The sequence below is a fragment of the Rhineura floridana genome, chromosome 5 (genome assembly GCF_030035675.1).
Source record: "Rhineura floridana isolate rRhiFlo1 chromosome 5, rRhiFlo1.hap2, whole genome shotgun sequence".
In the NCBI taxonomy this organism is placed as follows: domain Eukaryota; kingdom Metazoa; phylum Chordata; class Lepidosauria; order Squamata; family Rhineuridae; genus Rhineura; species Rhineura floridana.
The window spans coordinates 57,815,902-57,828,479 of record NC_084484.1 but is presented as its reverse complement, the minus strand read 5'-3'; the positions used below and the strand labels follow the sequence as shown (position 1 = coordinate 57,828,479).

The window sequence follows — 12,578 nt, the reverse complement described above, 5'->3', positions numbered from 1 at the left end:
AAGACGAGTTTGAAAGCCAGTGTGGTATATTAATTAGAGTGTATGGTCTGAATGTGAGAAACCCTGACTATTCCTTGAGATGGCAGTGAATCCAGCATAGGTGCTGGTGAACATTTGCGGTACATTTCTAGCAACCTGTTCTTTAGGGTAGTACCTTTATTAAGACCAACTAAAAGTAGTGAGTAGACTTTTGAGTGCTGTAGAACGCTTCAGGTTGGATGTTAGGCAAATCAACAAAGCAACAAAAGCTGGAGCTTTGTAACAGTATTAAGATGGGTTGCAAGGGCTTTCTACGCTGGCAAACTGCTGGCTTGTAGGTCTAAACTGGCCTGCCAGGCCCTGATTCAATTTCCCACTGCCAGCAGCAAAATCAGTGGCAGCAGCGCTGAACAAGGCACCTCTTCCCTCTTTGTATACTGCCATTGCTAGCAGATCATGGCATTCTTGAAACAGAAATAAGTGTTCTGTTGTTTTCCAAGCAATACCAGAAAACAGAGCAGATCTCACCATTTGATCCACTTTAATCATATACAGCCTTTCTGCATCAATGGCACATGTTTCTTACTGGTTTTGTTCTTGATAATCTCATCCATTTGGTGTCAATTTATTATTATTACATTTATATTCCACCTTTTCTCCAAGGAACTCAAGATGACATACATGGTTCTTCCCTTCTTGTTTTAGGTTAGGCTTAGGCTAAGAGACTCTGACTGGCCCAAGATCTCCCACTGAACTTCAGTTAGGAATTTTCACTGGAAGCCTACTTCTAAAAACACATCATGTTGAGAAGTGTTTTTAAACTTGATATAACAATGGGTAGATAAATATTCAGTTTCTAGTAGGTGTTACTTTTGCATGTATTCGTTCATAAATTTGTTTCATGCTGTTTTAAGATTAATCCTAATTTTTTTAAAAAAATCGACACAGAAGTTCACATTTAAATACGTACATGTGTTGCATTATGGAAAAAAATTAAACAAAATATGTGTTTTATAGTATTTCCTCTCAAAATAGGCTGCATTTTGATACTGTAGTGAGTCAAAAACTGCATTTGAAATTTTTGGAAATGTGAAATCTGAAGGAGTCCTGTGTTCTACTCTGCAAATCAATCCAGGAGATGCAGCTCAGATAAAATTTAAACTTAATTTGCAAAAAAAACAAAAACAAATTCCTCATGCATCTCTAGATAGAAAAACGATTGATGTAAGGAGTAGTCAATTAAAACATTGATATACATTGCAATGATATACATTGTAATTTTTTAAAAAACTTGCAGCAACAAAGACGAGAACGAGAAGCTCGAAGACAGCAAGAACGTGAGCAAAGGAGGAGAGAACAAGAGGAAAAGAAGCGATTGGAGGAAATGGAAAAGAGACGTAAGGAAGAAGAGGAGAGAAGGAGAGCAGAAGAAGAAAAGAGGAGAGTGGAGAGAGAGCAGGTAAGTCTGAAGCAATGCAAATTACGTATGACACTGCCCCCCACATTGGAACAAAATACTGAGGAAAAGCAACAGGAAGTATCTGATGTCTTGCTTATTCAAAGATAAAAAACTAGCTTCAAAAATAAGATCACATTTAAGGTTGTGAAGGAAACCCAGAGAAGACTGAACAATCCGAGTTTTATATTGAACATTGGCTTTTCACTCTCCTCCTTAGTCTCTGGCTATGGAAGTACAAAAATTTCTTACACAGAACCATGACATTTAAATTATTTAACATAGCAGATGAATTCTATTATCTTCATTATACAGAGCCAAATAGCCCCTAGGTTTTGTGCTGTTTCAATTTTTAAATGCCAATTCACACTGTATGTATTTTTTTATAGACATGCACGCTGAAATGCCGTAATAGGGGCCTGCTTTCTAAATTGTGGTGGTAATCCATCAGCCTCACCCATAAATCTTTCCTGCTTACAATAAATTATAATTTGATAAATAATATACATTTTAAATGCCTTAATGTAGTATCAATGTCAGTACTAGGAAAACAATGTTCAGAGTAAGTGGCCACATAATTGCATCTGAAATAATGTTAATGCTTTTCATCCAGAAGGTATGGTGCCTGCCACTATGCATTATTGTACTTGGAATATATATATATTTCTGCTATGAAGTTTATTTTGAGATTTCTGGAGTTGTAAGAATGTATAATATGTAACTGAACCACATACTGGCAGAAACATTACCTGCTATTACTGTGCTATATTCCAATATGTGCTAGATTGTCCTATGAAATTGCAGTAAATTTTCCTGATTTTTTTTTTAAACTCCCAAAAATACAGTGGCAGCTAGGACATACTCCAGGCAGCTAGAACATACTCCAGCTAGGACAAACTCCACTTCTATGGCTGATTTTAAGAAATTACACATCCCTCTTCACTTCACCTGAACTTTGCGTTTGCAGGGGGCACATATAACAACTTAGTATACATCATTTTTTTCCTTCATAAGATTTCAAGTAGCTCCCATTTTGCCACAGCACTGAATCATTAATTGCTTTTCCATACACTGTCTCTATGTGTTTGAGTGCATGTGTTTATATTACCTACATTTATTAATTTGCATGGTAGGATATTCTTAGCTTTGAATATGGTGCTGCATATATAGGCTTGGTTTAGTGGACCAGATGAAGCAGTTTTTGATTTCTGAAGTGTAGACTTAGATTTCCAGATGAAAATGCTTTTGGTCTTATATCTGTTCTCTAATGGATGTTTGTTTGTTTTGTGTTTTGTCATAACCACCACATACTTCAGCAAGATTGGCATTGTCTGCTTTGATGATAGAGGCTAGGATAATCTACAGTTGAGGTCAGAGTTGTGTTTGGCAGAGATTATCTGTGGGAAGCTTGCAAAACAGATGCCTTAACGAAGCCTGGCTCCAGCTGTTGCTAACGGTTCATCACCCAGTGCCTAAAACTAATTATTTTCATAAAAGTTGCATGTGATTTTGTGTTGGCTGTGTTGGTAAGACTTGTTGTGTTTTTAATTCTCAACTTGTTTCAAGAACACTTTCGCTTTTTTTAATAAACATTTTCAAAATTCATCAGACAATCTAGGAACTCTCCCCACCCAACTTTCTCAAAAACCATCTTTGTCTTTAGTGGATTACTTTTCAGCCATCACTTTCGATATTACAGCTTTCTTAACTTGTTTACTAAGGATTCTCAAAATTCAGAAGTGAATTGACACCTGAAGGTTGCCTGGGGTAGTTTGTTTTTTTTGGTGTGTTACTCAGGTGGTTTCGATGCTTTCCTTTTGTGAACAATTTTATTGCTGGGTAATTTCTATGTGACAGGAGTATATCAGGCGACAGCTAGAAGAGGAGCAGCGGCACTTGGAAATTCTTCAGCAGCAGCTGCTCCAGGAGCAGGCCATGTTACTGGTAACGCACCTGTATCTGTTTTGTTCAGTAGCTATAGGATCCCTTTTTCTGGCTGGTGTCCCAGTCTTTCCTCAATTGGACACAGCTGAACTTTACTGTATGCACAATAGAGCTTAGAACAAAAGCCATTTATGCTATAGTATATTGGGCTGGTAGGCACATGTGAAAAATACTGTATGGTGATAAATCACAGTGCAATAAGAGTAGTTTTATCTGTTTTTTTTAAAGTTGGGACAGCATTGGTTTGGTAGTCAAGTTTTTGAACAGCCCTGTAAGCCTCCTTAGAATAATGAGAGTGCAGACCATAATGTATTTTATTAAACACTGGATATGAAGGTCAGGTTGTTGACTCCTTTCCCCCTTCCCCTCACCACCAAAACTACACTGTTCTTCAAGAATACACTAGATTGCTCTCTTAAACTTTCTTTTTAAAAAATCCTATAGGTTTCTGATCTTGCTAAGGTTAGCATAAAACTTCAAGAAAAAAACACATGCTCCTTTGGGTCCAATTTTAATGGTTGGTACATTCGCTTGCATTTTAGCCACAGCAAACATATAACTCTCCAAGAGGAAGATAGGCAAGTGCCTTCCTTAACCTTGGTATTCATGTCTTGAATGCTGACTTGTTTTCTCAAAGGAATACAGATGGCGAGAAATGGAAGAACACCGGCAAGCAGAGAGGCTCCAGCGTCAATTGCAACAGGAGCAGTCCTATCTTTTGTCACTTCAGCATGACCACAGGCGGCAACAACAGCAGCAGCAACAAGAAAGAAATAAACAAAATTATCATACCCCTGAGCTTAAATCCCATTATGAGCCTACTGAAAGACCCCGGGAGGTAACTGATGGTCCAAAGCTTTGAAATCTGGCATGCTCTTTTCAGCATTTATTAATTCAATACATTTATGTAACATGTTTTTGTCCAGGGAGCTCAAGTCAGTATACATGGTTCCTCCCTCCTATATTTTATCCTTAGAATAATTCTGGGAAGTAGCTTAGATTGTGTGTGATGATTTGAACCGAGATGTCTCCAGGCCTAGTTCAGCATTCTGACCCTTACATAGCATTGCCATTGCAGTGATACCCACTGTTTCATATTGAACAGAAACGGGAGACAGTGTGTTTCAAAGCTTAAGTGTGAGGTGGAAACCTCTTCCCTCTTCAGATAAGTTAATTTTTACCTGCCCTTTTGTTGAGCTATCATATTGTTAGGAGAAACTTTTTGAACAGCTTCATATATGTAACACACTCTCTTATAATCACGTTTTATAAGTTAGCTTCTGATACTTTGTATTTGTATACCACTTTCAGTGTTCAAAGCATTCAACGTACATTGCCATAGTAATCCTGTTTGGTAAGTCAGTGTTATGCTGACATTGCAGGTAGGGGCCTGAGGTGGACACACACAATTGCTTGTTCAAGGCTATCTGTTGACTTATTTATTTGCTACACTACTACCTTTCTGTCAAGTCATTCAAGGTGATTTACAATTTAAAAATATTACAAGAAAACCAAAGTTAAAAGGCGAACGAGTCCACGGTCAAGGCAAGAGTTGAAGTGACAGTCTCTTGGATCACTTCTCATTCACAAACTAGTCCACTGGTAGACAGAAGTTTATTAATTAAAATATTTCTGTCCCACCCTATATTAGGGGGTTATATATTGCATAAAACAAGAATTAATGCAGTAAAACATCACAGGATAAAATTATTATTATTTATTATTATTATTTATTAAATTTATATACTGCCCGACTAGCAATAGCTCTCTGGGCGGTGAACATAGAAATACAAAGCATAAAAATACAATAAATAACACAATATGATACAAAATAACACAATCTAAATCAATGCAGTAACATTTTAAATTTAAATCTAAATCAATTTAGATTAAAATGCTTCGGAGAATAAGTAGGTTTTAACCTGGCGCCGAAAGGAAAGCAGCGTCGGCGCCAGGCACACTTCCTTAGGGAGACTGTACCATAGGTCGGGGGCCACCACCGCGAAGGCCCTAGATCTTGTCATCACCCTCCGGGCATCCCTATGGGTTGGAACCCGGAGGAGGGCCTTCGTAGCAGAACGTAGTGTACGGGCGGGCTCATATCGGAAGAGGCGTTCTGTTCCGCAAGGTAACGTGGTCCCGCACCGTATAAGGCTTTATAGGTTAATACCAACACTTTGAATCTAGCCCGGAAACATATTGGCAGCCAGTGCAGGTGGACCAGGACAGGTGTTATATGCTCAGACCGCTTTGTTCTTGTTAGCAGTCTGGCTGCCGCATTTTGCACTAGCTGTAGTTTCCGAACTGTCTTCAGAGGTAGCCCTACGTAGAGCGCATTGCAGTAATCCAAACGCGAGGTTACCAGAGCATGTACCACTGATGTAAGGTCCTCTTTACTCAAATAGGGACGTAGCTGGGCTACCAACCGAAGTTGGTAGAACACATTCCTTGCCACCGAGGCTACTTGAGCCTCAAGTGAAAGGGAAGAGTCTAGGAGGACTCCCAGACTACGAACCCGTTCCTTTAGGGGGAGTGTAACCCCGTCCAGGACAAGGCATATATCCACCATCCGATCAGAGAACCCGTCCACCAACAGCATCTCAGTCTTATCTGGATTGAGCTTCAGTTTGTTAACTCTCATCCAGTCCATTATCGCGGCCAGGCAACAGTTCAGCACATCGACAGCCTCACCTGAGGAAGATGAGAAGGAGAAGTAGAGCTGTGTGTCATCAGCATACTGATGACAACGCACTCCAAAGCTCCTGATGACCTCACCCAACGGCTTCATGTAGATATTAAAAAGCAAGGGGGACAAAACTGACCCCTGCGGGACCCCATATTGGAGAACCCATGGTGTCGAGCAATGTTCCCCGAGCACTACCTTCTGGAGACGGCCCGCCAAATAGGAGCGGAACCACTGCCAAGCAGTACCTCCAACTCCCAACTCCCCGAGCCTCTCCAAAAGGATACCATGGTCGATGGTATCAAAAGCCGCTGAGAGATCAAGGAGAATCAACAGAGTCACACTCCCTCTGTCTCTCTCCCGACATAGGTCATCATACAGGGTGACCAAGGCTGTCTCGGTGCCAAAACCGGGCCTAAAACCCTATTGAAATGGATCTAGATAATCGGTTTCATCCAATAGCGCCTGGAGCTGGCCAGCAACCACTTGTTCTAAGACCTTGCCCAGGAATGGAACATTCGCAACTGGCCTGTAGCTGTTAAGATTGTCTGGGTCCAAGGAAGGCTTTTTCAGAAGTGGTCTCACCACTGCCTCTTTAAGACAGCTAGGGACCACTCCCTCTCGTAGAGAGGCATTTATCACTTCCTTGGCCCAGCTACCTGTTCCATCCCTGCTAGTTTTTATTAGCCAAGAGGGGCAAGGATCTAGTACCGAAGTGGTTGCACGTACCCGTCCAAGCACCTTGTCCACGTCCTCGAGCTGAACCAACTGAAACTCATCCAACAAAACATGACAAGACTGTGTTCCGGACACCTCACTAGGATCAGCTGCTATAACTTGAGAGTCTAAGTCCCGGCAGATGCATGAGATCTTATTCTGGAAGTGATCGGCAAACTGATTACAGCGGGTCTCTGATGATTCCACCATGTCCGGAGGGTTTGCATGAAGAAGCCCCTGGACAACTAGAAAGAGCTCTGCTGGGCGAGAGAGATGATTTTATAGTGGCAGCAAAATGATGTTTTTTGGCTGCCTTCACCGCTCCTACATACAACTTTGTCGAAGCACTAACCAGCGCATAATTGCATCCGTCGGGAGTTCGCCTCCATTTCCGCTGAAGCCGCCTCCTATCTTGCTTCATCGCTCTCAGCTCTGGAGTGTACCATGGAGCTGTGTGAGCTCTACACAGGAGAGGGCGTGCAGGAGCGATCGTGTCAACAGCCCGGGTCATCTCCGTATTCCACAGAGCGGCCAGGGCTTCAACAGGAGCGCCAGTCCTATCAGCCAGAAAATCCCCCAGAGCCCTTTGGAAACCTTCGGGATCCATTAGTCTCCAGGGGCGGACCAATTTAATAGGTCCCCCACCCTTGCAGAGGGAAGAGGTTACTCAAAGTCTAACTTTCAGCAAGCAGTGATCTGTCCATGACTAAGGGAGTGTTGTAAGACTCCTCACATCCAGATCACTATCCCCATGTCCAGTAGCAAAAACAAGGTCAAGAGTGTGCCCCGATGCACGTGTTGGGCCACTAACATATTGAGACAGCCCCATGGCTGTCATGGAAGCCATGAAGTCTTGAGCCGCACCGGACAAAGTAGTCTCGGCATGAATGTTGAAATCCCCCAGTACTAATAGTCTGGGGGATTTCAGCAATATATCCGAGACCACTTCTGCCAGCTCAGTTAGGGAAGCCATTGGGCAGCAAGGTGGGCGGTACACCAAAAGGATTCCCAGCCTGTTCCTCTGGCCCAACACAAGGTGCAAATACTCCAGGCCAGTAGTTGTATGAACATGGTGCTTGGTGAGTGAGATGGAACTCTTATAGACGACAGCAACCCCAATAATACAACTACTAAGCAGATCCCCCTCCAAGCTACAAATAGTACAATCCAAACCCCGGTGTAGACAGCAAGGTTTTAATTTGATATCAAAAAGAATCCACCATTGGTGCCTGCTAAGCCTCATGGTCCCAAGAATTTGAAGGCATTTTATGACTTAATGGTTGTTTTTAGTCGCCACAGAATGGCAATAAATCCTGGTAGGCTCTTAAACTCTTATTCATGTACTTCAGGGGTGGGGAACTATTTTGGCTCCACAGGCCAGATCTTTATCTGGGCTCCTGCTGGGAGGAAGGGTGCAATATCAATCAATCAATCACATCTGCCCTGTGAGATGAATTTGACAGGTGGGCAGGGCTCTCCACCTGTAAATCACATGATGTCGTTATAATATCACATGATTGGCGGGAGGTGCCCATCTGCCAAAATCCCTTGCGCTTCCCTTTTTGATTCTCTGTGATCAGGAACTTAAAGTGTGTGTGTGTGTGTGTGGGGTGACTTGAAAAAGACTCTTCCAAGTCTCTACCCCCAACCCCTTTTAAGTTCGCAATTGTAGAGAATGAAAAATGAAAGGCAGGGAGACTTGGAAAAGGCTTTAGTATAGCCCATACTCTTCCGCTTGAGCAAACGGCAGTGCAGGAGTTCTTAAAGCCTTTGCAAAAGCATCCTTGAAGTAGCTCGCATGTGCAAGCTGCTTCAAAGGGTGCTTTTGTATAGAGCTTTCATCCCCACTCAGCTGGTGAGTGTGGATTAAATTCTGCTGCTTTGGCAGCATGATCTTGTTGCCTGCTGCGAACAGGATCACACAGCCAACACAGGATTAAGCCCTGTCCTTCTGCCCATCAGCTGACATCACTTGTGACATTAGCTGGTGGGTGTGGCTTGAGGAAAATGGCCTCGGGGGCTGAAAGGGACCCCCTGGGGGGCATGATTGGGGCCATGGCCAGAGGTTCCTCACCCATAATGTGCTTCCACTGTCAGAGCCAGTCAGGAAATTGTAACAGATCTATGGTTAGGTCCTTACATTTCTTGCCCATGTAATCTATTTAGCCATGGGACTGTGGACTGAACATTTTTCTGCTTGCATCATCTTTCTTTTCAATGGAAAACCAAAGACACACCACAGCACATTGTGTTCTCCAGATGTTATTGGACTCCAACTCCCATGAACCTCAACCAGCATAGCCATGTGGGGGGGGGGGCTTACATCAGTCCCTCTGACATGGACAGATCACTGCTTGCTGAAGTTTAGACTTACAGTGGCTTTTCCCCTCTGCAAGGGTGGGGGACCTATTAAGTTGGTCCGCCCCCAGAGACTAATGGATCCGGATGGTTTCCAAAGGGCTCTGGGGAGTTTTCTGGCTGATACGGCTGGCACTCCTGTCGAAACCCTGGTTGAACTGTGGAATACAGAAATGACCCGGGCGGTTGACATGATTACTCCTGAGCGCCCTCTCCTGTGTAGAGCTCGTATGGCTCCATGGTATACCCCAGAGCTGAGAGCAATGAAACAATATAGGAGACGGCTTGAGTGCAGATAGAGACGAACTCCTAGTGGATGCAGTTATACACTGGTAAGTGCCTATGGTAAGCTGTATTTAGGGGCAGTGAGGGCAGCAAAAAAAAATACTTTGCTGCCACTATCAAATCATCAATCTGCCGTCCAGCGGAGCTCTTCAGAATTGTCTGGGGGCTATTACACTCTGGCCCCAGGGACATGGTAGAACCATCTGAGGCCCACTGTATGAATTTGCTAGGCACTTCCAGGATAAAATCATTAGCATCTGCCAGGACTTAGACTCCAGTGTTATAGCAGGTGAATCAAGTGAGGTATCCAGAGCACAGTCTTGTCCCGATTTCTTGGATGAGTTTCAGTTGGTACAGCTTGAGGACGTTGACAGGTTCATGCAACCACTTCTGGATCCTTGCCCTTCTCGACTAATAAAAGCTAGCAGGGATGGAACAGCTGGCTAGGCCAGGGAAGTGATTACTGCCTCTCTGGGAAGACTGGCTGAGTTGGGAGTGGGAGGGGCTGCATGGTGGTACTTCTGCTCCTACTTGGCAGGTCGCCTACAGAAGGTGGTGCTTGGGGAACATTGCTCGGCACCCAGGACTCTCCAGTATGGGGTTTTGCCCCCCATGCTGTTCAACATCTACATGAAACGGTTGGGTGCGATCATTCGGAGCTTTGGAGTGTGTTGCCATCAGTATGCTGATGTCACACAGCTCTATTTCTCCTTTTCATCTTCTTCAGGTGAGGCTGTCAATGTGCTGAACCGGTGCCTGGCTGTGACAATGGACTGGATGAGGGCTAATAAACTGAGGCTCAATCTAGACAAGACTGAGATGCTGCTAGTAGGTGGTTCTTCTGACCAGATGGTGGATGTCCAACTTGTCCTGGATGGGGTTGCACTCCCCCTGAAGGAGTAGGTTCATAGCTTGGGGGTTCTCCTAGAACCATCTCTGTCACTTGAGGCTCAGGTAGCCTCGGTGGCACGGAGTGCCTTCTACCAACTTTGGTTGGTGGCCCAGCTGCGCCCCTATCTGGACAGGGATAACCTGGCTTCAGTTGTCCATGCTCTGGTAACCTCCAAGTTAGATTACTGCAATGCACTCTACGTGGGGCTGCCTTTGAAGACAGTTCGGAAACTGCAGCTTGTGTAAAATGCAGCAGCCAGATTGGTAACAGGGAACCAGACGGTCCGAACTTGTAAAACCGATTCTGGCCCGCTTGCATTGGCTGCCTGTATGTTTCTGAGCTCGATTCAAGGTGCTGGTTTTAACCTATAAAGCCTTATACGGCTTGGGACCACAATACCTGATGGAACGCCTCTCCCGATACGAACCCACCCGTACACTACGCTCAACATCCAAGGCCCTGCTCTGGGTGCCTACTGCGAGGGAAGCTGGGAGTCTGGCAACAAGGGAGAGGGCCTTCTCAGTGGTGGCCCCCAAATTATGGAATGATGTTCCTGACGAGGTGCGCCTGGAGCCAACACTGTTAATCTTTTCAACACCAGGTCAAGACTTTCCTCTTCTCCCAGGCATTTTAGCATGTGTTTTTAAATTGTTTAAATTTTAAAAGATGTGTTTTAAATTTGTATATTTGTTTTAATGTTTTTAGTTACTGTAAACCGCCCAGACAGCTTCGGCTATGGGGCGGTATATAAATAAATAAATAATAGCCAGTGGTCAGGGATGATGGGAGCTGGAGTCCAGCAACATCTGGAGGGCACTCTTTGTCTACCCCGCAGCAAAAGAAGGGAAACAATGAGCTAGAAAAACAATTGTCCAGAATGGGTGGGGATGTTAGTGGTGAATTTCCTCTGCATCTTCTAGGAGGCACACTCAGTTCACCCAGGAAACTTGCAAAGCACGCATTAAGAGTGTGCCTTAGAACACACCACATTCTCTTCTTCAGCTGTACATTGTAGGTGAAGATCGGAAGTGGAAGCTTTTCTGCCATTCTTGATAGCAAAGCTTGTGACAAGCCTTCTAAGGAACTCCAGGGTTTCTTGGCACACAATTTGAAAGTCTCTGCAGTACTGCATTATGAAAAAACATTGCTTTTGTCTCACTACCATCCTTTTAGAAGTTTGACCATTTTTGTTGTCAAGAACAAAACTGCATTACTAGTTAGAAAGTATTGTAACTTTGACAGTGTACTGTAGTAATTGATACAACTGTTACAATTAAATGATACAATTAAACTGATACAATTAAATGTAATGGTGAACAGGCAAGTTGAGTTCACACACTTTGATTTTTCATTCAGGTTGATGATAGATACAGAAAAAATAATCAGGGCTCCCCTGAAGCACAGTCTAAACAGACAAGCAAAGTTTTGGAGCCACCGGTGCCTTCAAGATCAGAGTCCTTTTCAAACGGAAATTCCGAGCCTATTCAGCCTTCACTGCAAAAGCCAATGGAACCACAGGTAAAAGCAGAGGATGTCTATGTTAGAGGTGTGGGAGAGGCTGGCGAATGACAGACAGAGTGGAAACCCACAGATACAAACAATAAATACAACAATAGACATGAGGATGACTGCGTCCTGGAAAACAGAATCGCTTTCAAATATGTGAATGACTTGTAATTCCTGCACTAAACCAGGCTAGCTAATACTGCATCAGCACATACCTGTTCCTTTAATCCTGGGAGAACTTATCTCTGTCATGTCTTCCTCTTTGTTAGGTGCCTTCAAGTCGATTTCGACTTATGGCAACCCTATGAATCAGCATCCAATAGCATCTGTTATAAACCACCCTGTTCAGATCTTGTAAGTTCAGTTCTGTGCTGTCCTTTATGGAATCAATCCATCTCTTGTTTGGCCCTTCCCCTTTTTCTACTCCTTTCTGTTTTTCCCAGCATTATGGTCTTTTCTAGTGAATCCTGTCTTCTCATGATGTGTCCAAAGTATGATAACCTCAGCAGACGTACCAAAGGCCTTGTGACGCTAAACCGAACTTTGTGTGGGGAGATCTCTCCTCATGAATATCAGACAACCATGCCTGGAGCCTCAGGTATCCAAGAACACTATAACGCCCTCGCAGGGCAGGTGTCCAGTTCTGGGGCAGGATAAAAATGATAGTGTGACCCTTGCACCGGTCTGCCTGAAAATTAACCTTGGTCACAGACTCGTAGGGAAGAGTCTGACCTGGCCCCAGCAACCCCTGCTCCCTC

General features: G+C 43.8%; 1 protein-coding gene across 9 annotated transcripts in view; it reads left to right on the top strand.

The window, feature by feature from the left end:
- Window positions 1-12,578, top strand: part of MAP4K4 (mitogen-activated protein kinase kinase kinase kinase 4) — a 206,656-nt gene that overhangs the window by 146,179 nt on the left and 47,899 nt on the right. For 7 of the 9 annotated variants that reach the window (XM_061626826.1, XM_061626827.1, XM_061626825.1 and 4 more), the window contains 4 exons: window positions 1,277-1,438; window positions 3,293-3,379; window positions 4,017-4,217; window positions 11,671-11,832. In XM_061626826.1, coding sequence (XP_061482810.1) covers window positions 1,277-1,438; window positions 3,293-3,379; window positions 4,017-4,217; window positions 11,671-11,832 — 612 coding nt within the window. The remainder of the gene's footprint in view (window positions 1-1,276; window positions 1,439-3,292; window positions 3,380-4,016; window positions 4,218-11,670; window positions 11,833-12,578) is intronic. The other 2 variants (XM_061626828.1, XM_061626833.1) reach the window with 1 other exon arrangement.